The 26,490-nt window shown below is 42.3% G+C and overlaps 1 protein-coding gene across 6 annotated transcripts in view; it reads left to right on the plus strand.

Moving 5' to 3' along the window:
• TSPAN9 (tetraspanin 9) overlaps positions 1–23,226 on the plus strand; it is a 172,593-nt gene extending 149,367 nt beyond the window's left edge. For all 6 annotated transcript variants that reach the window (XM_042024294.1, XM_042024296.1, XM_042024295.1 and 3 more), the window contains 6 exons: positions 13,170–13,361; positions 14,961–15,035; positions 17,170–17,271; positions 17,872–18,003; positions 18,124–18,207; positions 19,178–23,226. In XM_042024294.1, coding sequence (XP_041880228.1) covers positions 13,170–13,361; positions 14,961–15,035; positions 17,170–17,271; positions 17,872–18,003; positions 18,124–18,207; positions 19,178–19,249 — 657 coding nt within the window. In that variant the 3' untranslated portion in view covers positions 19,250–23,226. The remainder of the gene's footprint in view (positions 1–13,169; positions 13,362–14,960; positions 15,036–17,169; positions 17,272–17,871; positions 18,004–18,123; positions 18,208–19,177) is intronic.
• Positions 23,227–26,490: the final 3,264 nt, after the last annotated feature.

The raw sequence follows: 26,490 nt of genomic DNA on the forward strand, positions 1-26,490 counted from the left end.
TTCCTTTTTTTCCCTTGCTTCCACAATAAGTATTCCTCAGTTTTCTTTCAGACAAGTCAGTGAAAACTTTTAAAATGTGTTTTCTTGGAAGTGATGCACGACTCAAAGACAGTTTGCAGCATGCATCTGTATTTGTTAAGTGATTTAATGCCACCGTCCCGTGTTTGTTTTGGGATAGCAAAGGCATTTGTTAAATCTGTAGCCGACTGAATTTTCTTACTGAATATTCATGTTTTTTCTTGAGCCACTGTGGTTGCCTGTTCTTCATTTCCCAAAGACAGCTCTCTGGATGGGAGGGAAAAGTGAGATTCAGTTAACTGACAAGTCATCTGCCTACTCTGATGCTTTTAACTCTCCTCACTGTAGCACATGGCTGCTCTCCTCCCCCTTTTTATTTATCTGATCTGGCCCCTTTATAATGTCAACCCTTGTTAGTCTCTCTGAAGAGAATTGGGTTCAGCCTTGTAGTATTACCAGCAAGCTGCAGGTGAAAAGTTTCACTTGCCTGAGGTTTTTTACATCTTGGAAAGTAATGAGATAGAGATGATTCAAGCAATGGATGGATAACACATAAAATATTTGTAATTGAAGACCCCTTGACAGAGTATTTAACAAAAAGTAGGAGGTGGTCCCAGTCCACTGGGAGATGTTGTTTGCCAGGTAGTAGCTTCAAAAAAGAACATATCAATAGAAAGAGAGAAAATAACTTTAAATACTACCCAAGAAATAGTAAATCTGCACTGAATTACTTTTAATACAGTTTTTGTCTGGTTGATCTAATAGTTATTATTTTTTTTCTTAATGAATGCTAAGCAAAGCCATTCATCCTTTATTATCATTGCTATTTCCCTGGTTTTTTTTTTTTTGCTAGTTATTATCATTGCTATTACAAAATCGCACTTCACGAGAAGAGCAGACAGTGCAGAGGGCAAAGAACTTGTTTTGCCTGCCTTCACTCCTGTTGTCTGTTTTATTTGAGTATTGCAATGCTTGTTCTACTGACAGCTTAAGCAATACAAGGTCATTAGGAACTGGAAGCCGTGCTACAGTCTGATGTGAAATAAGTAAAACTGGAAGTCAGTTTTAGTCCTCAGTCAGTTGTCAGTGGTGCCAGATGTTGTGAATTAAAGAGGGGAGTGAATCCCCCCGAGTTGTGTGCTGTTTTAACATGCAAATTGACCAAGAGTAAAGTGCTTATAGTCCAACAAGTATAAGGCTTACTTCACACATATGCAGTGAACTGGTGTACAAATAACTTCCGAAGGTAGTTTCTTCACACTGATTCCTTGCATCTTTTCTCAGAAGTGCCTCCAGCAGCTGAAAGAGGAGGATACATGTGGATTTGCAGAATGTAGTGTAAGCCCTTTTTGAGCAGGTGGAGAACTAAGAGTTAGAGATGCACAGTGTTCTTGGTTGTGGCCTGTAGTACATCTTGAAGAGAGTATCTTAAGTCACAGCAACTTCTTCGGGGCTGGAGAGGTCCTCAGTCCTTTTACACAAATTTGGATGAGGATTGCTGACTGTTGCCCCACCACAAATCCTTCAAACTTTTTTGTTTGGTTGGTTTTGGTTTTTTTTTTTGTTCCTGCTGCTTTTATTTTGTATTAAGAGATATAGTAGAATTAAGCAGCTGTGGGTAAAATAAACAAAGAGGATAAAGCGGCTTCAGGAGAATTGGCTCAGGAAAAAGGAGACAGATTAACAACATGTGACCAGCATAGGTGCCTAGATTCCATGAAGTTATGCCAGTGGATGCTAAGCATTGCAAATGTGTATTTAATGGACTGACCAGAATCTGACTGTGCTCCTTGCTGGGCAGAAAGTGTCCATGAATAAGTAGTAGGGGCTTCCATCTCAGAAGAAAGTACAGCAGGTGCATGCCCCCTGCATTTGTGCAAATACAGAACAAATGAGTTTAGCATATAGTTTTAAACAGCCACACAGTTCTGTTTTAAAAAGGCTTTAATGCAGTTGCAAAAAAAAAAAAAACTAGAGCATTGAGGGAACTCAACTGATCATGATTACATTTGTTTGTCTCTCTACTCTCAACAGAATAAAATATGATTTCCTGTCTTCTCTGAAACGTTTCCCTTGGGGCTTTTGTATACTGGAATTTGGACTGTTTGTTACTCTGAAAACTATCCTGGTAAAACTGTCTCTTCCTGTTGACATCTATGAAAACTGTTGAAAAGTCTCCTTCCAGCTTTCAAAGCCTTGAGTGCTGGTGAATCAAATGGTTTTGGAAAGAGGATTTAATAATGAGGCAAACCAAATTTATTAGCCAAATCATGGTTGCTAATATGTACAAATCTTGTACTTTGTTGTGGTTGCACAGGGACTAGTAATTGCAGTTAAATATTCTTCAAGTTTCTCTAAGAACTGGGAAAACAAAATTCAGTTCTCTTTCTGTTCTGCAGGTCTAATGGGATGAAATAGCAACATACATTTGCTTTTGCTATTAAACACAGATCTGAATGTTTCTGTCGAGCAATGAATTCAGGAGATCTTTCTGTCCAGCTGGTTTTCAGACTGGATTTTCATTTCAAGTGAAATTAACTGTATGAAAATAAATAGGAAAATAAAATAAATAATTTAAAAATCATTGCAATTTCCATTTTGTAATTATAGTTATTACATAGGGAAAACCCCTAAACTTACATCTCCTGACAAGCAGCTTAAAAAAGTGGTACGTTAAGAGACAGCATTGTAGTTTGCTTCCTGTTTTCAGTTTGAAGTCTGTAGATAGGGTCATTTGCAGGAATTAAAGAGAGACTGTGTTTAATCCCCAAACTTTGCATTTCAGAAAGAAGTCTTTTCAGTTATGTATGTTTAGGAAATAGGGCTTAATGCTCAGAAGTGCTTTGTTAGGCTGATGGATTCTCATTCATTATGATGAACGGCTTAGAGAATTTTTCAGCTCTTATCCCCATGCTTACTAATGAGAAAACGGTTTAACGTGAAGATTATGTATAATGCTTTGTTACTATATTTTAAATGAGCAATTATTGTCAGTCTGTTATCAAGGACAGCATAACTGTGCATTCTAATACATGCATAAGGTTAGTGTTTCTGTAGGAACCACAAGTCTTTTATGGGCATTATGAATTATATAGCCTTCGAAAATTATACAGCCTTTATGGATTTTATGTTAAATATCCTTCCAATCAGGTCTCCTTTGTGGAGAGACTGCATATTTCCTTCTTCTATATTAGTTATTCTCTGGATTTTATATATGTTGTGTTTGACTTTTTGAACTCTCTTCTGTCTTTGGTGTTTTTCCATCCAGCAAATGAGTGATTAGGGCCCTGCCAGTCCTTCTGATTTCAGGAGTTTTAATATTTTTTTTCTAATACTGTTTCCAAGTTCTGCCTCCATTCTCCTTCCTGCCCTCTGAGTTTAGCTATCACTTAACTGTGTTGTGCACATTTTAATCCTTCTTCATACATCATCTCTGAATCTTCTTCAAATGTTCAGTTTTTACCTCCTGCACTTTGGGCATTGTGACTTAACACAAAAAGATGATAATGCTGACACTGGCACAACTAAATCTGACCTTTCACAGCTGCAGGCAGAGACAATTTTGGGTTTTTGTGCTCTGTTGTCTTTGTGCATGCCACTCAAAATAGCTGTGCAGTTTTGGGAGAAGAGCTACTGCAGTCCAAAGTAATGCCTCATCCGTTTTGACACTTTGCTTTTTTGCATCAGCTTTTCCCAAATCATTTTGCAGGAAGTCTGTATTTGGGAATCTCATTCTACAGGTGTATGTTCCTTTAAATTAGTCCTTTGTTTGCTTTCTACTGCTGCATTTCTCCATACTCACTTTTAAATATTGACAGCACCTAGAAATTTAATGAATGAGGTGTTTATCCCCTAATTATTAATGACAATCATTAGCAGATCAGGGCTGTGCTTGTCTTGGACACAAGATGTAAATAACTGAGTGGGTTTATTCCTTACCTGTTCAGGTGGGCACTGGGGGGGGGGGGGGAAAAAGGGTGGGTATGTGTGCATAGTGGAGAATACGCCTGGAATATAGCTATTAATTGATAACTGAGAGCTTATCTCCTAATAGAATAATGGAAGAGGTGTGGTAGGAAGGGACATACTGAGATCATCTCGTCTGCCATCCCTTGCTTGAGCAGAGTCAGCTAGAACAGGTTACCCTGTAGATTGTCTACTCAGGTTTGGGATACCTCCACAGATGGAAGCTCCTCAGCCTCTCTGGAAACATTGTTCCAGTGTTTGATCCCCCTCACAGGTCTTGCATCTAATTTTGTGTCTTAATTTGTGGTCATCTTGTCCTGTCACTGGGCACTCCTAAGAGGAGTCCAGTTCCCTTTTCTTCAGTGCCTTTTATCAGGTGTTTACACAGATCAGTAAGAACCCCCTGAGCCTCCTCTTCTTGAGGACAGTCCCAGCCCTCTCAGCCTCTTCTCATATGAATGAGGCTCCTTTCCCTAATACAGACCTGTGTCTGTCTTGAGGAGCCCAGAAGTGGACACAGCATTCCAGCTGTGCTGGATTCACTGGTGCTGAGTAGGGGAAAAGGATAGCACTCAAACCTGCTAGACACATTCTTCCTAGAGCAGTCCTGGGTGCTGTAGGCCTTCTTGGCTCTGAGGTTGCATTACTGGCTTCTGAACAGCGTGTTATCCACAAGTACTTTGGGCCCTCCACTGGAGAGCTGCGGCCCAGCCTCTCAGCCCATTGTGTGTCCTGGTGCACAAGGTCATTCCTCCCCACATGCAGGACTTTGCATTCCACCTCGTTGAACTTCATGAGATGTCCTCCCTGCCTGATTCTTCATCCAGTCCAGGTCTCTATGAGGGACAGCTCAGCCATCTGGTGTGTCAGCTACTCGAGTTTGTCTGCAAACTTGCTGAGGGAACACTCTGTGCTGTTGTCCAGGTCACTAATGAAGAGGTTTGCAGCATGGCAATGGCAGCACTGGCCCCAGAAGGTGGGGTCTGTAACCCTTGGGCACATCTCAGCTTGTCTATGTCCTTCATCCTTTTGCTGCCCTTCCACCTTCTTGAAGTCTTCCCCCACTTCGGACATGTCCAGGCTTGTTCTGCAGTCTGGTAAAGTGGGGGACAAAACAGCCTTTTAGTGTTGTTTATATTTACACTTGAATTATTTATTCCATTAGCTCTTACTAAAGAACATTTTGTCCATTTTATAACTGTTTTCAGCCAATCACAGAGTGGCGACATTTGTTAAATGTAAACAATATGCCAGCTCCCTGCCATAAAATGTACAGGCACTGGAGAGACACACACAGGTGTGCTGATTCCTCAGCATGGCAAGAGAGCTCTCCCCATAGGGCTTCCACAGGAAAGAGATTTCATGTGTTCATTAGAAATGACATGGTGGTTGTATTTTTCACAAATTAGGAAGAACATGGTAGCTGAGGAAATTATAAAATCATAGGAATGTTGCTTGACAGAAATCTCTGCAAGTCATATCAAGTGGTGCTGCTAGTGCTAGCTCAGGTCAACCATGACTGCCTGTAGCAAAGCATTAAAAACCTCTGTGACTGGAGATTTTGACACCTTGGTAACTCTCTCCAGTGCTGTACTAATTTCTCAGTGAAAGTTTCTCCTGAAGTGCAACTTGAAGTACCCGAGCTGCCCTTCAACTAAATAAAGAGAAGTTTAAGCTGTCCTTGACAAACCAACCAAACCCAGATCTTACAACTTCCTTTTACGAACACATCCTTTATTGAAGACTCCAGTGTGACCAGGGAAGAGCATCCAAGCCAAAGCTTAAGGCTTCTGGCTGCATATTTGAAATTTTGAAATGCTATACATTTCAAAAACACAGACTGATAAAAGTGTCAGAATTTAATGCTCCTCAGGATAGCTCTTCCTCTGCTAGCCCCACAGAAGATCACAGTCTCTGATACCTCATTTCAGTTTGTCAGGACCATCCCAGGAGTACTGCTTGGGGGAATGACTCCAGGAAGGTGATAAATGCTTCCTCTGGCAGATGGATTAAGGAAATTCAGCATTTGCACAAATTCCAGTTCTGTACCTTCTATTACACACAGGCTGTCAGTACAACTAGACTCAAAGAAGACATCAAAATGACTCCCTTGTCTTCCATCAATGCTCAGTTCATAGGAATGTAGAGGAGTTTAAATCTGCCACATTGTTATGGCAGTAGCACTAAGTAGGTTTTATTTGAGTATATTCACCTACTTCCATGCTCTATTCTCATTTTCTAGCCTATGGCTGAAGAACTTCTCAGATTTTGATGTCCTTGCTGTATTTTGGATCATATTTGGAAGATGATCTTGCTTTGCAAGAGCCCTCTGAGATTGTTAGCTGTTAAGCCCCAGTTTTGATTAATCCTGTGGATTATCTAGACAGTGCAGGAAAATTTATCTAATCTTACCTGAAAATCTCCTTTAAGCACCAGCCCTGTCCAGAGATGGATTAACCACCCAAATCCGGAGCTGGCAATTGGCATCCAAAAACTTAATTCGCGAAAAGCCTATCTCTGTTCTGGAGTGTGTTTTGAAGTGGTGGAAATCATGTAGTTCTTACCCCCGCCTCCTTCCAGAACAGTTACTCTGATCTGTAATACATTAAGATACCATAAATGAAGGAGAGGGGAAAATACTGAAAAAAACCCAAACCCAAACCACACAAAAACCCCAAACCCCAGGATCAGAGTGAGAAGACTTTGCTGCTCCATCATTGTCTTCCTTATCTCATCTGCACACTGACTGGTCTCAGAGTCAGTTGGAGAAATGGTGGAAAATCTCTCTGTCTTGAAAAGAAGACCTGAGATGGGTCACCTTTATCTTGTGGAACTTACCAAACAGAAGGATAATATTACTGGCAGCTTTCCCAAAGTGTTGCGGACCCCAGCAAAGGGGAGAGCTTTAAGAGCCAGCCACCTGGACACTGAAAAACCTTTCTGTGCTAGGCTTTGGTGGTGCATTCTGCTTGTCCTCGTGGCTTCTTTATACTTGTCCTTTTGGTGCAGGTCATCTTCCTGTTGACTTTCTGTTTGAACAGAAGTCTGTCAAAACCTAATTCAGAGGCTGAATTTTTGTCACCGCTGTTGTCCTGAAATCAGTTCCCAGCACTGACACTTTTTTTCACAGTCATGCTGTCAGTATTTCCTTATAACAAACCTCCTGTGCTTTTTGCCATTTTATGGGGCCATATTTAAGCTGTACTGTGTATTTTTCATTGTATCATTTTTGCTTCAGGCAAGATCTTCTGTTTTAACACAGCACAGGGGAAGGTGGGGAGCTTTCTGTTCTCTGTAACTGGGCCACAGATGGCCCAGGGCTTGTTATTCGAAGTGGAGTACAAACTGAGACACTTGCTTCCTTTTGTCCCTCGTGGTTGTCTCTCATTATTTGGTTTCTAAATGTCTCTGCTCTATTCCAAGTGTGTTAAGAGCTCTCCTGGTGTTTAAGCAGCACTAGAAAGTCTGATGTCAAGAACAAACCTTCCCTCCACTCTTTCTCTCACACACACCTCTTTGTACAGCTTTTCCATCACACATTCTTTGCATGGGATGGAATGACGGCAAAAGTCAACAAGAATATGGCCTCATCCCTTTTCCTCTTGGTAGTGCTTTCCTTATCAGATTCCTTTTTCTGATGCTGTTCAAATGACTTCAAGGGTAAGTCTATCAATATTACTCAATTAATAAACATTACCAGAATGTTTACCCCAGCTTGTTTGCTGCTTGGTAGTTTTGCTGGATTCTGCACACATTATCTTACTCTGAGAAGTATGAAATGTCATTAGCTGTGTAAATACTAAGAAACAACAAATGCTATTACCAATATCAAGAATTATCTAGCCCTTACTGACAGTTGTGGGCATAATGCTTGATTCTTGTAATCACCTGTGGCATAATTCATCAATTTACTTCTCAGCTGTGTGGAGCAAAATGTACTACAAATGCTTGCTAATATTCCCCTTGTTCCTATTATTGGAAACATCTGAGATGCAGGCTATTTGGTTTTCTTACTGACCTCTAGAGTTGTGAATATTTCATTGACATCCTGTCTAATAATTCCTCCCAGGCTAGATAATCCTGTGCACAATCTCCTTCTGTACAATATGTCAGTCTTGGCATACCTCTGACCATCTGTGTTGTCCTTTCCTGGGTCTTGTAAATGCTTCCTGTATCTTTTTATGGTTAAGGCAGCTAAACCTGGGTATAATGCTCTATTGTGAAAGTTTGTATTGTATTAGGTCATACTCAAAAATGCAGAATAAAATAAATGAGCCCCTTTCCTATTCTGGTGATAGCACTTGTCAGTGAAAGGCTTGATTTGGGGTTTCTTTCTCTCTGAGTTTATCTGGAGTTCTAATTTCCCTCGCAGTATTTGAGACTCTTAATGTTTCCTAGAATGCTGTATGTTTTCTGGACACAGTGATGGAGACAGGTAGATGTTGAGGCACTGAAGAGAATTCAAAATGCAGGAGAACATGTAAGGAATGTTGGTGTTCCTTTTGTTTGCTTTTGAACTTAAAATATGTGTACCATAGCTTGGATAAATTGCCCTGTAAGTAAAAGTGACTGACTTTATGATAGTGTTCTGCAGTGACATAAACACCAGGGGAAGGAGAGATTTGATGGTTGCCTAGAGGATGATGATTTCTAATCATGAGAGGGAAACGAGCCAACATTTTTTGAGAAGAAAAATCCAGTGAAATTTATTACGCTGTTGAACCATTTCTCTGGGGAAGGAATGTCAGTGCCATCACTCTCACACAATTAAATACCAAGCAGCATATATTATTTAATTATATGGTGAAAAAGGAATTAATAAGATGACTTGATATATTCTTGCTGCTTTCACGCTCCAGGATTCAGTTGTTCCTAGCAGAAAGAGGTGGATCCTGTGAGAATAAATAGTTGTCAGAGCATTTTGTAGTTTTTGCATTGTATAAAAAGTGAGATCGGTATAAAATAAAGTGTCAGGGAAAGGGTATTTTATTGCTAGAATACTAGCCAGCTTCGGTTGGTATGGTTGTATGCAATTAAGTCCCATGTCAGTGAAATTACTTGGGATTTTTTTAAAGAAGCACGAGTGAATAAAGCATTTGTCATGGGACCTGAGGTTTAAAACATAAATTTTAGCATCAGCAGTACTGCTGTGCAGTGGAATGGCAAAGAGAAAAACAGAGAAGAAAGCACAAAAATCGAGGAGCTGTGAAGAAGTAGGAAATTTGTGTTAAAACTTTTGGTGCTATTTGGTATGGGATGCCACCTTGTGGAAGTTTTTAGGTCATCATATCTTTTATCAAATCTCTTTCTGACTTTTTACTCTCTTAAGTCACTAGATAATCCCGCTTGCATAGATCAGCTTTTGTCTTTAATAGCTGCTCCATCACCTGATTTTTTTATGTAATCTGAACTTTCAGTGTAATTTAGGGGTGGAGAAATCTTACTTTGGGAGGTAAAAAGTATGTGAAAAGAAGTTTCCTTAGCTTTGGAGTGAGCTGTTTGGAGAGCATGATCGGTGCAGATACTGTGGTGTAATTGTGGTACTGCTCTCTTGGATGTTGTCAGAAAGCTCTGAACAGAGCTGTAATCACATTGTGCACTTTGGTGTGTTAGCTCAACCACTACAGCAGCTGGAAAGAAGCTATTCCATGACTGTCTTCAGCGGGACATTAGAGCTGCTGCAAGAAATAGCAAATGCGGATATGTCTGCATACATGATCGCAGCTGGATCTCACTTTGTTTCGCACTGTAAAGGACTCTCCTCCCAGTGTGCTCATATGTCTGGCATTCATCTCCTTAGTGGTCTGCCTTGGGACAGCACAGGTGTGTTGCAAATCCACCAGACCTTTTTTGCAAACATTCCACATCAAGTGTCAATGCTTCTTCCCTGCTCAAGGCATTGTGGAAAGGGGAAGGTGCAGGTGAATGGTCTTCTGCCAAAAAGCAGAGTGTTTTACAGCTGAGTTTACCAAAATGCTAATGTGGCTACCACAAGCAAGTGAAGAAATGATATGCCCTGGATGGAAATGTGTGTGGAGGGTCTCCTGAACTGAGACCCTGCCAAAGGTGCATCTGTCTTTTCCTGCTCTCCAGCTGTGATTCTCCTTCTGCTCTTGGTCCTTTTTTTCTTGTCTTCATGTCCATCCCATGGAGCACGTGTCCATTTCCTGATTTCCTATACTTGAAGGTAACTCTACCTTCCCTCATATAACCAATTAGATGCTTCCAACTTTTTCTAAATAAACACAAACATGAACTTTCTGGAGTAATTTCCTAGCCACCTTTCTCTTCTAGACCAAATCTCTGTCAAGGATTGTGCTGCAGGATTTTTTCAAATGGTAAAGAGATGCTGGTAAGGGCTTCTTTCTTCTATCTCTTTTGCTACTATCTCATAACTGGTGTTGGATTCTGAGGTGTGATTTTTTTTATGGGCTGAGCTTTGTATTAATCATGTGTGCTCCTTTTTGTCCTTTACTTGTCCTTCCTAAGCCTTTTGCCCCGATCTTGCTCTTACCACCACCTTGTTTATCTGCAATGATCTGTTGTTTTTGGCCTAATGATTCCAAAATTCATTGCACTCTTTCAAAACACTTGAGCTAGGGCTCTGATTTCTGAACTTAATAGAGTATGAAAGTCCAAGGAACACGTTTGTGAATGACCTTTAAAGTGTGAATTCAGGATCTGATGGAAAGTTACACTGAACAATTTTGGTCTTTGGTAGAAACTTCTTTGGAAACATTTACAGTCTCATCCATGGAGTGTCATGAAGTCATTGATTAAAGTGCCATCAGCTAATGGCAATGGCAGCCCTAGCAGCTTAGAAATGCTATTTAATATCTTAAATGAATGTTGTGTGGTGAGAGCTGTTCCTGACCTCCTGAACCATTAAGCTCTCAGCCCCAGCAACTGCCTGCAGTTCTCATCTAACGGTGCAAACAGCTGAGCCACAAGGGTGGATTCCTGAGTGAGCTTTAGGCACCAAAACGGCAGCAATTCAAGGACAGAGTAGATGAAATTTAAAGCAGGAGCAATAGGGTGGCTGATTCCATGATCTGCAGACAGTTTAAACCTGAGGCCATGGCCACTGGGTCCTGCAGCAGAACATGATCAGGAGGCTTCTGTTTTGCATCCCCCCACAGCTCTCTACTACTCCAGGTTCACACTGACCTTGCTGACATACCATGAAAAGCAATGAGAAATCAATTCAAGATTATTAAATGGAAAGGACAGGTTTGAGGGAAGAGACGAAAGTCCTCTCCTGCTACATGTGTGTATGTTTTGTACCAGTCTTTTCATAGGGATAGTAGGTGTTTGACTTCTTCCTGCTACTCACACTCCTGTTGCAGCTGTACCCAGCTCTGTTATAGGAAACAGATGTTGTGACGTATTTATCCATAGCCGGTGATGCAAAGCTCCCTAACCCACTCTGTGGAGTTACTGTGTGTTGGGTTTTGGAAGCAGAGGTGCTTCCCAGTCTCCTTACAAGAATCCTGAATATTTCCTCTGTGTTACCCAATGCGTGTGTTACTCTGCTTCCCTTGGGAATGCCTGTGAGCATCTTGCATAAGGCTTGCTCCTGGTCCCAATTCTTCACTGAACTGGTGAATCTCCCTAGATGTAAAGCAGTTTCAAAAGCTTCAAGCAAACTAGAAAGGGGGCTCAGAGGGGACAGAAGGGTCACAGGGAAAGTAAAAGAAAATAACCATGCATATGATTATAAACTATAAGCCTACCTCATAGATAAAGTGACATGATTGCAAGAAGGTATTATTCTAGTTTTTCTTTCATGTTCTGTGAAGGAGCAAACCTGAAAGAAGTCAATTGTACCCTGAGCTATCAGCCCTGCTGGAAAAATCACCTTAGACAGCAGTGGGGATATTTGCCTAAAAGATTAGGTCTGTAGCTCTTCATCATGCCAGGTTAGTGCTCATCACAAGGCAGGGTTGAACCCTGGTTTAGTGGAGTTGCTGTTCTCTGATGTTTGGTTTTCCTGTTTGTGTAAAAGTGTGCAAGCTCGATGAGGTGGGTTGGGTGTGGGGAACCTGTCAGAGGCAAGAATTTTAATTCCTCTTGTTAGTCATTGCTGACAGATGAACACCAGCAGCTTTGAGATATCACTGTAGTGGTTAGGTGCAGCTTTGTTTTTCCTGTGTAGTGGTCCAAGTAAATTGGGGCAAAAATACTGATTTTGGGGTAGGTGGGTTGTCCTCTGATCCCTCTGTCAGTGAAGATGATGTGAATTTCACCTCTGACCTTGGCAAAGACTTGGTGGGAAACTAAGAGTACTGTGGAGTAGCTCACGGATTTAATGAAAGTACAGCTAACTCCTACTTCAGATTTCACTGCACGGTGATCACAGATCAGGTGGGAGGTTGTGTAACAGCCATTCAGAGCAAGTACGAAAGGATGGCCAGCTTAAGGCCCCTCTAGTGCAACACTTGGCCCTTGCTCTGAAGACCTGCCCTGTGACTTAGGATGGAAAACCTTATTTCCTTAACCAGACTCGATGCTGTTAAGACTGAGAAGCAAGTGAAGTTAATTTTATGTAACATTAGCAGCTTTGCATTTTCTTCAGAGTAGCAGAAGCTGATCTTCCTGTAGATAATGTACCTAGAAATCTGATTTTGGTGACATTTTGTGAATGTTGGCAATCAACACTAAAGCTATGAGAACTCATACTAAAACCCAACCTGGCTACTGGGACTGGGCATTTTATGACAAGTATTTACTGAAATGATGCTTTTGATTGTAAATATCTTCAGGACTTCCTTGCCTCCCTGGGATGAGGCAATATAGGGCTGAATACTCTGAGACATTGCAGATGACTGCACAAATAAGTGCAATGGAGCATTCTTTCAAATAATATTTTTTATTTTCATAGAGAAAAATTGCATTGGGTTGCTGTTGGGAGATCAGTGGGTAGTCCTGCTTTCATGTGCTAAGTCTCTCAGAAGAGAATTCTGCCATCCAGTGGCTTTTAAATAGAATTATAAGTACAGGTGACATGACCAAGTCTAGGTAAGATTTAGATTCACTTAGTTTCAGCACCAAGCCACTGAGAGCATTACTGCAGAACACTTAGCTGAGAACTTGCTTGTGAAATTCTTTCTTTTCAGAATTTCGGGGGAAGGACACATGACATTTATTTTAACGGTGAAACCTTTCTTTTATTTGTCTCTTTGCAGTTATGTGGCTGTGGTCTGCTGGGCGTGGGCATCTGGCTGTCAGTGTCACAAGGGAACTTCGCCACGTTTTCTCCCAGCTTTCCATCACTTTCAGCTGCCAACCTAGTAATTGCCATTGGCACAGTGATCATGGTGACCGGCTTCCTGGGCTGCCTAGGTGCTATCAAGGAAAACAAGTGCCTCCTGTTGAGCGTAAGATATCAATACTCCTTTTCACTAAAACCAGTGGCTGTTGCCTTATTGTAATTTTATTTGAATGACCAGAGCAAAATAATCTTGTGGCTCACTGTGACATTGCCCTTGACTTTCAGTCTTCTGTATGCTTGCAGTATGACATCCCACAGCTTTGGTCGCAGTGATATCAATGGTACATTAGCAAATGTATCCTTGTTACTGTGTGCCCTAATGTATTAGGTAGCAAAGCAAATTGCTATCAGTTACCTCTGGATGGTTAAGCATGAACTGTAGGATCAACCTGGATAGCTCTTCTGGAAATGTCTGTTGGAAGGGTTGACTGAGAAAATCTTAAGCACAGAGCTGCTCAAAGCCTCTCATGGCTATTTTCTACATTGCTCTTATCTACGGGCTTTGTCAGAGGATGGTTGAAACCATCTGAGCCAAAGTTAAGAAGTCAAAGTCTCTGCCAGGCCTTATCAATAAAAAAATAAATATTCTGACCCTTGACAGTCTTGGTCCAGCTCTGAAGCACAAAGGTTGGGAACTCCTCTCAGAAAACACAGTGTGGATCACTCTTCTTGCATAAACGCAAGAGGTCTCATCATTGGCCTCCCTGACTAATGATGGGAGGTTATATGGGAGAATATATAATACCCCCATATAAATATCCCCCTCAAATAATGGGGAGAGGAGAACCCCCTGCAAGGAGAGAGATGTTGTGGCAGGAGGTGAGAGGAGGGCTTTCAAAGCAGACAGGTTCCAGTTCAGTCACAACTTATGAATCCAGATACTGGGACAATCAGGAGCATGTTTTCCTTGTGCAAAACTCTCATATATGACATTGGGGAACAGCTGGGCAGAATTCCTTAAACCACCTCAGAGAATTAAACAGGAGGGAAAATCTGCACCTAGGTTTTTGCCATCCGATGGCTTGGTTTTGTGTGTTGCACAGCTAGGAAAACAGACAGAGATTAGTATTGAGGCCCATGTCATTCATCCACACTAACTGCAACACCAGCTTTTTTTTTTTTTTTTTTTTAAAGATTTTATAGTCTTACAAGGTTCTGCAAAAGTCATTTTATACTATCATGACTGTCATGAGTTTCCAGTTAAAGACCTAGCTGTGCTCCAACTGCTTCTTCCCCAGTGTCTGGGGGGGTAGGTGCCATGCCTGTCTGGAGCCTGCTAGGGCATAAAGGCAGGAAAAAAAATGCCAAGTGGGCATGAAAAGTAGTGAGAAACTACCAGAACTCACACTTGGGATGCCTCTGCAGAGACAGATATTTCAGATACAGAGCTGGGAATACAAGTGCTGAGTAATATGATGACTATTCCACAATCACATGTGGTTCAAGCCCATCTGCTAGGGAATCATTTCTGAGGCACGTCACATCAGTCTTTGCGCTAAGGGATTTAGCATCTGTCCTGTAGGCTGTGTGAGGGAGGGACTCCCAGGGCTGTGTGCTGTGACAGCAGTCAAAAGGAGCAAGACAAAAGCATGCCTGAAACCTGCAAACTGCTAGTAAGCCTATCATCTTCATAGTTTCTAGCAGCCCCAGGTTTGCTCTCTAGTTGGCAAGTGTGTATACCCTGTCTCTTTTTTCTTTATTCTAGTTTTTCATCGTTTTGCTGATAATTCTCCTGGCAGAGCTGATATTAGTCATTTTATTCTTTGTTTATATGGACAAGGTAAGCAAATATGCCATATAGATTAATTATCTTTACTAGCATGTAAACCAGGTTTAGTTTTTTGTTTGATGCAGGTATGTGGGTTCTCCTTGATCTTCACTTTGGTGAGGGTTTAACCTTGATATTTTGGTGTCTCCTGTAAGCTGCTTCTGAAGGGGGAGGAGGAAGTGATGAGAACAAGCAGGAGAGAAATCCCCGAAATAAAGCCATGATCCAGAGCCTCCCTTTTTGTCTTGTCCTGAAATCTTAGATAGCCTTCAACATAGCTGTTTGATGTCTGCAAGAAGCTGATCATCTCGTAGTCCTGGCTTGTGAGAAGCCCTGCGTAAACCCTTGTAGCTTCTTAGGGCCAACTCTTGGAACAGGACTGGAGGAGAGAGGCATGGGATATTCACAGGCTATTCCAAATGCCACCAGTTGTCTCACTTGACTGGGCAGTGCCAGAGAGTTTGGCATGAGTGCAAAATGGATCGAGGCAGTTTCTCATAAAGCCCGTCTGTAGGAATCTGCTATCTCATAGTGACTAAGTAGGCACAACTGGCTGGCCCATCAGATACATAACACTGGAAAAGTGCCTGGGGAACTGGAGACCTCTGCTAAACACAGGGCAGGACCTTACAGTACGAATATGTCCAGACTTATTTTAAAACAGATCCTCCCAGACCTTTATCTCTTCTCAGGTTGTCATGATGATGCTGCTACTTTCAGGGAGCTGAGGTGAACTTCTGATTTTGACTGGGTTGTAAAAGAGGGATGAAACAGATCTTACAATATCATTTATGCCAGGACCATAATCCTTTCTCTGCTACCAGCTCACTGCTGTCAGAGGCAGGGTACATTCCTACCTGCATCCAGGACTCTGGACTCAGCCTGAAATTAGTACAAGAAATGGGACATCTCAGATCTCTTGTTAAGCATTCTAACTTTATCTTCTAAAGAAAGAAGAACACATTTGTGTCTTGGTTTGAGACAAGTTTAGGGGGAAACGCTCTGGAAGGAGCATCTCTGGAGAAGGCAGGTTTCAGCATTCCCTCCCCCATTGATACAAAAGGAATTTCTTGGAGGAAAGTGAAAAACACTTCATTTAACAACCAAAGTGCCCACATGGCATGAGGAAAAAAAAAAAAAGAATAACTGTTGAAATATTAAACCTCCTGGTGGATTTAGAGTTCCCTCTGTAGCTGGCTTGGCCCCTCCCGAGGTCCAAGGCCGGGATGTGGTGTCTCTGCAGCCTCCCTACTGGTCCATGGCCTCCACTGATCTGGTTCTCGGATCACAGCTGGGCTGAACAGTTCCAGAAGAAGATGGAGAAATTACCGGAGGATTTCAGTGTGCCGGTGTAGGAAAATTCCTTGCCTCAGCTAACAGGCTGGCTAAGAGCAGGAAGGTGCTCCCTTGGCTCTGCAGTAGCTGGAGAACAAGGGGAGCGTATGAGTCCTTGAACACAAACACAAGCTGAGGAATTCACGTGGCTTCTCTCCCCCCTCTCCTGGACCCAGCTTAAAGCTGTGGGACCCATTTCTGGGCATACAGCAGATGATAGGGGAATACAGTATTATCATAAAATCACCCCAAGACAGTTCGAAAGTCATAAATCCTACAAGCTTGTTCCCACAAGGAGAAAAACAATAATGTCTTTTTTCAATTGATTTTGTGTTGGCTATTCACTATAGCCTGCCTGAGCCCATGCAAGGATAACTCCACTAAGGTTGGGAAGCAGGGACTCTGATTTTGTGATATTAGCAAATTGAAGCAGGCCAGAGGTTACAGGCAGGAGAGGTTGCTGTGGGGTATTGCTAACAGCTATCTGTGGCAAGGTTACAGCAAGGTCAGCAGATTGATGCTCTTCATGTTCAGTTAGTTTGAATCAGATGATGACTGTAATGATGGACTTTTAGCAGAGGTCTCCTATCTCAAGAGAATTAATCCACTATTTTGCAATCTGAGGGAGAGACTAGGCCTTGGCAGGTGCTTAAAGGCCCCAGTGATTTGTGAGAATCCTGAAGCTTTTCTACCCACATTAAGTTTGTAGTGAGAGAAGGTAAGAGACAGATGTTCTATGTGTGTCTGTACCATTTGGTCCTTTCCTCTGAGCAGCAGTGCATTGACTTCCTCTGTCTTTTACATGGTGCAGGTCAGTGAGAGTGCAAAGAAGGATTTGAAGGAAGGTATGAAGCTATACAATTCAGAAAATAATATTGGACTGAAAAATGCGTGGAATATCATTCAAGCAGAGGTAACATATTTTCTCAACAGTAAAAAAGTAACAATTTGGTCCTCAAGGCTGCTGCAGTCTGTTGAAGTGTGGCATCCATGCCTAGTCTGAAAGATGGCTAATGCAGGTTTTGAGTTCTGATTTTGCATTCTTCAACATCCAGGGAATACTGTGAAACCCAGGATCAAAGTGTACGCTGTAAGGTGGAAGATGCTCACCTGTCTGGAATTCTCTGTGGCTATCACAGGCATAGAGATGATCTGAAAGAGCAGAGAGGCAGCAAAACCTGCCTAGGTGGCACTGCAGCTTTGGCAGGCTTTTGCTTTTAGCACTTGTGGGCTTATTACGTTATGTTTTGGTGTTTGGGCTCATGTCTCTGTGACAAGAAGACTAACATACCTTGGGTGTGGAGCCATTTATTTTCTTTAGTTTTGTTTTTTTCTTTGTGTTTTTTAAGTATTTGCTTTAAGTGATCAGCAACCACAGAACACCTGAAACCTAGAAAAGTGTTGTGGTGGCCTTTTTGAAAATACAGAGTGGTTTAGTGGAAATAGAAGTTTGTGGTTGTGCATGATTTCCAAATTGTGCTAGTTAATTTATTAATCCTTCACTTCTGCACAGATGAAATGCTGTGGTGTGAATGACTATACAGATTGGTACCCAGTGCTGGGAGAAAACATTGTTCCAGACCGATGTTGTATGGAAAACTCCCAAGACTGTGGACGGAACTCTACTGAATCACTGTGGAAAACGGTAAGGCTCACTTTGCCCAGGTCAAGTCTTAGGTAGGGGTGGGAAGGAACAAAGTAGAGGGAATGCACATGAAAGAAAATGTGACCTTGGGGTTTCAATTTTCATCTTTCATCATTTCAGGGATGTTATGAGAAAGTTATGAGCTGGTTTGATGACAACAAGCATGTCCTCGGTTCGATTGGGATGTGCATCCTCATAATGCAGGTAATACTGGTATGATGTTTTTCAACATGGCTTTGATTAGGTGTCAGCATTCTTGACTCTGCCATGTGAAAAGGGATACCCAACTCTTTTGAGTTGGAATATTATTTCAAAAATGTCAGATTTGTTTTATGAGTTCATTTAAGGCCATGTGCTCAGAAAGAAAGCAGGTCAGTAGTCAGTCCTGCAAAGAAGACATGCTACACTGGGGTTTTGCTTGCCTGAGTTTTGACCTCAGGGTACCTCTTTGGAGTTCCCATATTAAACCACTTGTTATGCTGTCCTTTCAGGAACTGGTTGATTTTTAATTTTGGAAGCAAATTCTAGAAATTACCAAAATGAGTCAAACCATCACCACTGAACTGAGTAGGTCAATGTGTTTTAAAAAACAAGTGCAGAAATATCATAATAATCTGTTAAGGTTTTGGGGTCCCTGCTCCAAGGAAGTGGTCACGGCACCAAGTTTGCCAGAGTTCAAGCATTTGGGCAATGCTCTCAGGCACGTGGTGTGATTTTTGGGGTTGTCCTGTGTCTCCTGGCCAGGAGTTGGACTCGATAATCCTTGTGGGTCCCTTCCAACTCAGGATATTCTGTGATTCTATCACTGCCATATTTTGGGGGGAGAATACCTGAATCTGATATTTTTAGTCGCAGTTACCTGACCAAACAAGCACGAGTTGTTGGGTCAAAGGGAAGAGTCACTTGTATGCATTGATTCTGAAAAACTGTTGCACGTATGACAAAGAACCCTGAGAGCTTTTTTGCCTCCATCTGTGCTCAGACAGATACAACCCTGGACATCACTACGTGCCTGAACGACATACATTCAATTTTACTGCTCAGTGTTGAAGCTTGAGACATATGGCTAGTGTAGAATGACTGTTCAAACTACGGCTGGGCCATGAACACAGGTCAGCAGTGCAATTTTGGCAGCCTTCCTGTACTAAAGCCCTTATTGTTTGTTTTCCTTCAGATTCTTGGCATGGCCTTCTCCATGACACTATTCCAGCAGATTCACAGGACTGGCAAAAAATATGATGCCTAAAGCCTCTGAAGCATTATCACATCAACCTTTCTGTCTCATCATGAAATGAACACGAGGAATGACTGCAAGGAGCATCACGCCTAGCCCTGCTAAGGGAATCCGTCCCACTGACAGATCCATTTTGTTGTTACTTGTCCAGTTATCACAACTTATTTGACTCTTTTTTTTTTTTTCTGTTTCACATTTGCCATTTATTTGCCAAAGAGGGAGGAAACTCCCCAAACAAATGGATTTTCTACACGAAATCGTAGATCTGCTCTAAGAATGTTTCTTAACTTAAGAAAATGTTTTGCTCTACTAATCCATGCTATATGTGCGAAAATTTTGTGTGTTTGACTTCAAGGGAGAATTCTTCAAAGTCTTCCATTAGGTTTTCAGCCCTTATGTCCAATTTACTGGAAGACTCGGAAAAGCCACTCTAACTGAGAGTCCTGGGAATTGGAGCTGCTTTGCTTTGCAGCTTCTTGTACCTTACGGTGTATACTTTTTTATTATGATAAGGATGATGATTATTATTATGATGGATATAGCTTAGAATTTAGTTGCCTGACTTATAACTTCTTACTGTTTTTGGTTTTACACATTTATTGTACATTAATCTGGGAACTGCTGTGCGATCTCCAGAGGACATGTTTTTCAAAGCTGATAATAGGGGCGGGCAAAGACATAACTTTTCTCAAGTCCATGGGGAGGCATCATCTACCTTTATCAGGGCCTTGATGCCCTTACTGTAACAAAGGTATTTCCTTTAAAATCAGTGACTCTTTCCTCAGATGGAATGCAAAGCCTTCCCATTGGGCTAGACGATGAGCTTCCTACTTCTGCGAGGCAAAGTTCCAATGCCTTTACTCACCCAAAGCAGTGCCTGGCTGCTTTATGTCATGCTACTTCAAAAGCCAAAAGTAGTGACTAAGCAAGTTACTGCTGGCACAAAGGAGAGAGATTGCAGTCTGACCAACTGGCAGCAGACTTTGCCAATTATGTTGTCTGCTTCAAAAAGTTTGCCCAAGGCATGGCATGCTGCTGAATGTGAAGGAAGGGGATGGCAATTTGATGGCACCATTATCATGCCATGGCCTTTGTTGTAGGGATTTCCTCAGGCCAAAGACAGCTGTCTCCCTGAGCTAGAAAAGGCAGTTTGATTATGGGTGCCCAGATGATGCAGGACAGGGGCAATTTCCAGAACAGCAGTCAGAGATGGTATGTATTGTCACACCTTCAGTACAGAATTGTTTTTTGCTGACGGATTGCCAAGTTCATCCACTGGGGTAGTTCACTCAATACTTATTTTTACCAACATTCCTGTTAGAAAACTTGAATGTGTATTTCTCTACTTTGAATGCTTCTTCATTGCAAGGAGCCCCCACTTACCCATTGTTACAGGTTTTTGCTGTTTTGTGAAGGAAGAAGGAAAGGCTCAGACAATGGAGGATGTTTTGATTAAACTTCAATCAGGGCTTGACTCAGCTCTGAAAGAACACTGCTTTTTGCGTGGACAGCTGTCAGAAGCGACCTTCAAAGGTTACCTCATCCAATGTCAGTCTCAAAGAGGTATTGACACATATGTGAGATGGGATTCACTATGACATTATTGGGCTGAGTTTCAGAGACTGTTGAGGATGGAGATTTTGTGCCTTTCAGAGCCACTACTCCTCTGGTAAACAAGATTCTATTAATGTCCAGTCCAAATGTTCATACTTTACGCTCTAAAAAGATGTAATTTTCATTGTACCATTCAGCCTCTTTTCCTTGTGCTGAAAGAGCTGTTGAGCCACTTTATATCTGGGAGGTTTTAGTCCCCTGTTTATCTTCCTAATAAGTCCTGCATGCATCTGTACATCTGGCAGCAACAGTGTTTTGTGTGACCTACGTGTCACTTTTTTGAGTTCCTATGAAATTGGTGTGATGGGAAGGAGTGTGAATGTGTGGGAGATAAAGATGAATTTGAGTGTTGCAGTGAAGAAGAAGGTTACTATTCTTAGAGCACAGCCCTTGCCCATATGAGCACAATGCCCAAAGTTTCACAGGGCTCTATTTTCCCACTGAAGCAGACAAGGCCATATGGGTTCAGCTATTTCACTTGGATAGCCTTTGAAGGAGTCAGGGAAGAAGAAGAGGGAAAGCACAGAAACTGAATCCAGTTTTACTTCCATTTCTAACAAAAATTGGGACCAGGAGCATCTGAGCCTCACTGGAGATGGCTGTTCCATGTTGAAGAAGGGGCTCTGATGCCCAATGTATCTGCTGCTACATGTAAGACTGTATCCAAAGTTGCTAAGATGTGTTCCCATTTTTGCAAGAAAAGACAGGGCAGTTTTTGTCTGATGGCTCCACTGCATTCTCCCTTTGGGCAGAGGTGCTTAGCTTTCTCTAAATTTTCTGGTGCTCAAAAAGAGCCAGGTGCAGGGCTGAGTAGGAGCATCATCTCTGTCCTTTTGGGTCGCACAGTTGTACCTGCCACATCTTAAATTTTAATCTGCAGTCAATTTTTGTACAAAAATGGTAAAATATATATTAGTGAAAGTAATAAGTAAATAAAAATTATTATGAGTAACTCAGAGATGAAATGTGTAGTTGCAAACTCAGCTACTTTGCCTTCCATCCAAACTTATTTTTCTAGAATGCTTCATTCCATTTCACGATCTAGCAGCATAGATCCTGAAATCTTTTTTTAATGACTACTTTAGGCATTTTAAGCACAGTATTAAGTGAGATAGTTACATGAGCTTCATGTATTCATCTCTATGAAGCCACCTACAGGAGAGGAGTCAAAAGCAGGACTGATTTGTGTCTCTAGCTGACTCTCTGATGTGGGAGGTGATGACAGACATCCTCAAAGAAGCAGAAAGGTAATACCACTTTCCAGGCAGCAAAAAACAGCTCTGGAAAGTGTGAGGTTGCAGCAGTCAGTTTGTCGGAGAAGGCACTAATTGTCCTGTAAATTGGTCAAAGGGAGCTTTGGCTCATGTATGTATGCACTTTTTTTTGCTTATGCTGGTGGGTGGCTGTCTGTGTGTTTTCCCCAAATGTCACTCTGATTATTTAACTATAAGTTTTTAGCATGTTTTTAAATAAAAACTGATACTGAGTCAAAGTATCTTTAATATACACAAATACTGATTTGTATAAATGCATACCTCCCTGTATCTCTAATTCATGAAAGCACAGTTCAAGTCTGTGAAAGTGCTGTTTCTCTGAGTGTTCCTTCAGACTGTAGCATACCTGCTGTCTTACTGTCCTTCATGCTCGGGAGCTGCCATAGAACTTACGCAGAGACAAAACAAGAGAACTGCCTGAAGAAGCTCTACTCAAAAGCTGATGAAGTGTAAGCAGTGAATTCTGCTCACTCCTGGTCGTACCAAGGCTGTTTGTTACAGGAAGCCCAGGTGGAAGGCGCTCAAAAAAAGTGCCCATAGCTAAGTAGCATGTCAAATGCTAAAAGACAATGACATAAATGTCTCCAAGATGACAGAAGATGCCTTGGTTATGTCATGCATTGAGTTCCTGGACTATGGCTATGTTAGGCCAACTCTCCTATCCTGTGTCCACCCGCTCCACTTCTATGCATGAAATACAAACACACAGGGAGGGTGCAAGCACAGAAGGCAGCCAGACTGATCCTCATGGTCTTTCCTGGGCGATGTATTGGTCAGGCATAGAAAAGACAAGGAGGAAAAGGGTGTTTTCCCAGCAGACAGTTCTTGGGAGCAGCATGGAATAGGCCACACATAATTCTGATGTAACTTCTTTCCATAAGTTGAGCAGCTTCATCCTGTAGCTGGCATGGGGAAACCTGGAGAAGTTTGCCTCTGGGCTAGCCATCTGTTGTGCAGTAGAGAGTAGACACTAAGAAACAACATGCCGTTCCCACCGGGTGATGTTTGCACCAGTGTTTCTTCTATGCAATACCTACTTTCGCCTTTATATAAAAGATTTTTACTAGGATGATATAAAAATAAAGGATTTTTTAAAAGGTGCCTCTTTCAGCTCATTTGTCTTCTAACCCCACCACCAAAACCAAAAAGGGACAAAAAAAAAATTTCCAAAAGATGACTCACAGAGATCTATTCAAGCTCCACAGCAGTTGAAATCCAGAGCTCTTGAAGCTGTTTCATTTGTGAAAAGATTCATCTCCCCTGCCTCCACCCCACCTCCCCCAGTCCTCTCTCATCCTTCAAAACAATATTAAAACAGAAAAAGGTCTGAAAAATCCCCAAATAAAGGAAAAATGGTTTTGAGAGCCTTATATAGGAAAGAGATTGCAAGTGTCCCAGAGAACACAGAGTAGCTGAAGAGAGGACAAAATAGTAGAGAGCTTGAAAGACGTCCAGAGGACACGGAGAAGTCTCAGACAAAATGTGAACATTGATTAACACTCAGATAATGATTACAGAATAGCCCTCCAAATGCCAGGAAAGTAGAAGATGGGCTAAAAGATCCCCAGATGAAACAGGAGCCAAGCAGAAGTGAACAAAGTGACAGAGAGTCCAAAAGAGATTCTGAGTGCATAAACTAGCTTCAGGGAAGGGAAGAAAGCCTGTAAGTGCTCAAGGAAACAAAATGCAGCAGTGTCAGAGGCCAAGAAAGAAAGAGATAAGGCAAAGGACCCTCCAGAGAATACAGAAGAGGTTCAGTGATAACAAGAAAGTATCAGAGCTGTTAAAGGAGCTTCAGAGTACTCGGTAGTGCCAAGGGTAGCCTCAAGAGAAGATTAAAAAAAAAAAGGGGGGGAGGGGGAAAGATTGAAAGTGCCACAAGGAGTAGCATCAAAGAAGGGAAAATGAGCCAAAATCTGTAAGAGACTCCTAGAACACAAAGTAGCCTCCAAGAGGCAAAGAAACTAGTAGAAAGCCTGAAAGAACCATGATGAACACACAAGAGATTTTGACAATAACAAAGTATCAGAGATTCTGAAAGTGCTCTAGGAGTGCATGCCTGCAGCTGCTAAGAGAAGAGAGAGGCTAAAAGAGCAGCAGAGAATAGCCTTGGAGAAGGGAAGAAACAACCAGGAAGGCTGAAAAAGTCCCAGAAGAAAGAAGACAAGCTGCTGAGATGGCATGAGCCTTGAAGAAAGACTAAAACAGCCCCAGAAAATCCAGTCAAACTTCAGAAAAAAAGGGGCTGAAGGGTGAGTGAGATACGAAAGAGGCAGAAAGACTGAAAATGCTCCAAAGTCACCTCAGTGAGAGGAAGGAAGAAACTGAAAGGCAGCCATAGCAGCTTTGGAGAGGCTAGGGAAGAAGTGGAGAAGTTGGGATAGTCACAGAGAACAGAGTAGCCTTGCAGAGCTTGAGAGATTAGAAGAGCACCTGAAAGAACCTCAGAGAAGAGAGCATAAAGTCTGCAAATGTGAAGGATAACAAAGATTAGCCTCGGAAAGGGGGAAAAAAGTAGGCAAGAAAGAGACCCAGAGATCATACAGTAGCCTTGGAGAGGTGAGAAAATACAGCAGAAAGCCTGGAAGAATGCTGAGAGAACAGAGAGTGGCTTCACAGAGACCAAGAAAGAAGCAAATGTTGAAAGAGTCCAAGGAGGGCACACGGTACCACTGGAGGGCCACAAAAGTAGGGGAGACACTAGAAGAACCCCACTGCATGTAGAGTATCCTTAGAGCAAGCTTTCCCAGCTAGGCTGGAAAGCCTGTTGGAAAAGATGCTCTTGTCCTTGTTCCTCAAAGCAGGGGTCCATTGCCATAAAAGCCTGGCTGTGCCAAAAACAGACTGTGCAGCTGGGTGTTAACCCATGTGTTGGATTCTCTCCTGCCCAAGCCTTTCCTTTCCACTGGCAGGACCAAGGAGAACAGCACCTGGGCTCCACCTTGTAGCCACCCTTGGTTTGCCTAAGGTCTTCCTTGACAGTAACACTGGTACACGCATGGAGGAGCAGGCTAGAGGAACAGGCTGAAGTCCAGACATGCCTTGGTGCTCTCTGCAACAGCCCCAAGTCCTACCTCCCTGCAATCAGCAGGTCATAGAGGTATAAATAAGGTCAGTAGGTGGGTGCCTCTGCACCCTGTAGAAGGAATCTCCAAGCTGTGTCCCAGCACTGGCTCAGGCATAGTCCAGATTCAGCTGGCTGTGGTGCATCCCTTGGCAATTCACAGCATCGAGGTGAACAGTGGGGCGGTGAGTGCATGGACTACAGCAGATGCTTGGGTGCATGTGTGTGTGCACATTTGAGTATGGGAATATGCTGTAGCTGTGTGGAAGCCTGACTCCGTGTACACCAGAGGGACTCTGGAGATTTTATTTTCTCACTTTGTGGCAGGTTGACCCTCACCCACAGCTAAGCACCACACAGTATCTCACTCACTCCCCCTAGAAAACCACAGCAGGATGGGGAGAGCAAAAGTGAGAAAACTCACAGGTTGAGATAAATATAGTTTAGTAACTGAAGGAGAGGAAGGGGAAAAAAACAGTGATGCAAAAGCAGACTGATGTCCAGTCAGTCCCTGAACAATGGCTGCCTTCCAAAAATCCCTCTCTCCTCAATTTCTGTTACAGTGTATGATATTATAGAGCATAAGGGTCAGTTTAGGTCAGCTGTCCTGCTTGTGTCCCCTCCAAATTCTCAAATACCTCTGAGGGGAGCTGAGTGGGAGTAAGAGAAAGCCTTGATGCTGTGCAAGCAGTGCTCAGCAATAGCCAGAACACAGGTCTGTTACCAGGGCTGCTTTAGTCACAAATCCCAAACAGAGCACCATACAGTCTGCTATAAAGAAAATTAACTCTATCCCAGCCAGACCCCAGTACACTCTTAAACATCTCTTGATTGTTGGTGGATGGAGACATCATGAGGTTCCAGAGAGATGTGGAATGTAATTTTGCCTCCTCTTCTTATATGACTATTCTCTCCAGACTTCCCAGACAGAGTCTCCCAACCCCACAGTTTGCAGTGCGGCATTGTCTCCGATCATCCCAATCTTGCTCACTGCATTCCCCAGACACAGAAGAAACTATGGATGGTTGCTTGTGCTGCCTAATGTAACTGGGCACAGAAGTACTCTGCAATTGCTTTGCTCTCCTCAGACATAGTCCAGCCCAGCAAAAGGAGCAAAGATGGACAAGCCATTCACTATATGTGTTATTCATTAGGAGGTGAGGTGGGCAGGGATGCCATATCCAGTCATTGAACAAGGTTGCAAGTAATCCCTGCATCCTTTCCAGATTGCAGTGAATGGTGGGAGAGGAGTACATCAGGCTATAGGTACGTCTTTTTTTTCTCTATATAGAGAACTAGTG

This window comes from Corvus kubaryi, unplaced genomic scaffold (assembly GCF_017639235.1).
Source record: "Corvus kubaryi isolate FWS band 111438036 unplaced genomic scaffold, C.kubaryi_AGA036_p1.0 37260, whole genome shotgun sequence".
Lineage (NCBI taxonomy): Eukaryota > Metazoa > Chordata > Aves > Passeriformes > Corvidae > Corvus > Corvus kubaryi.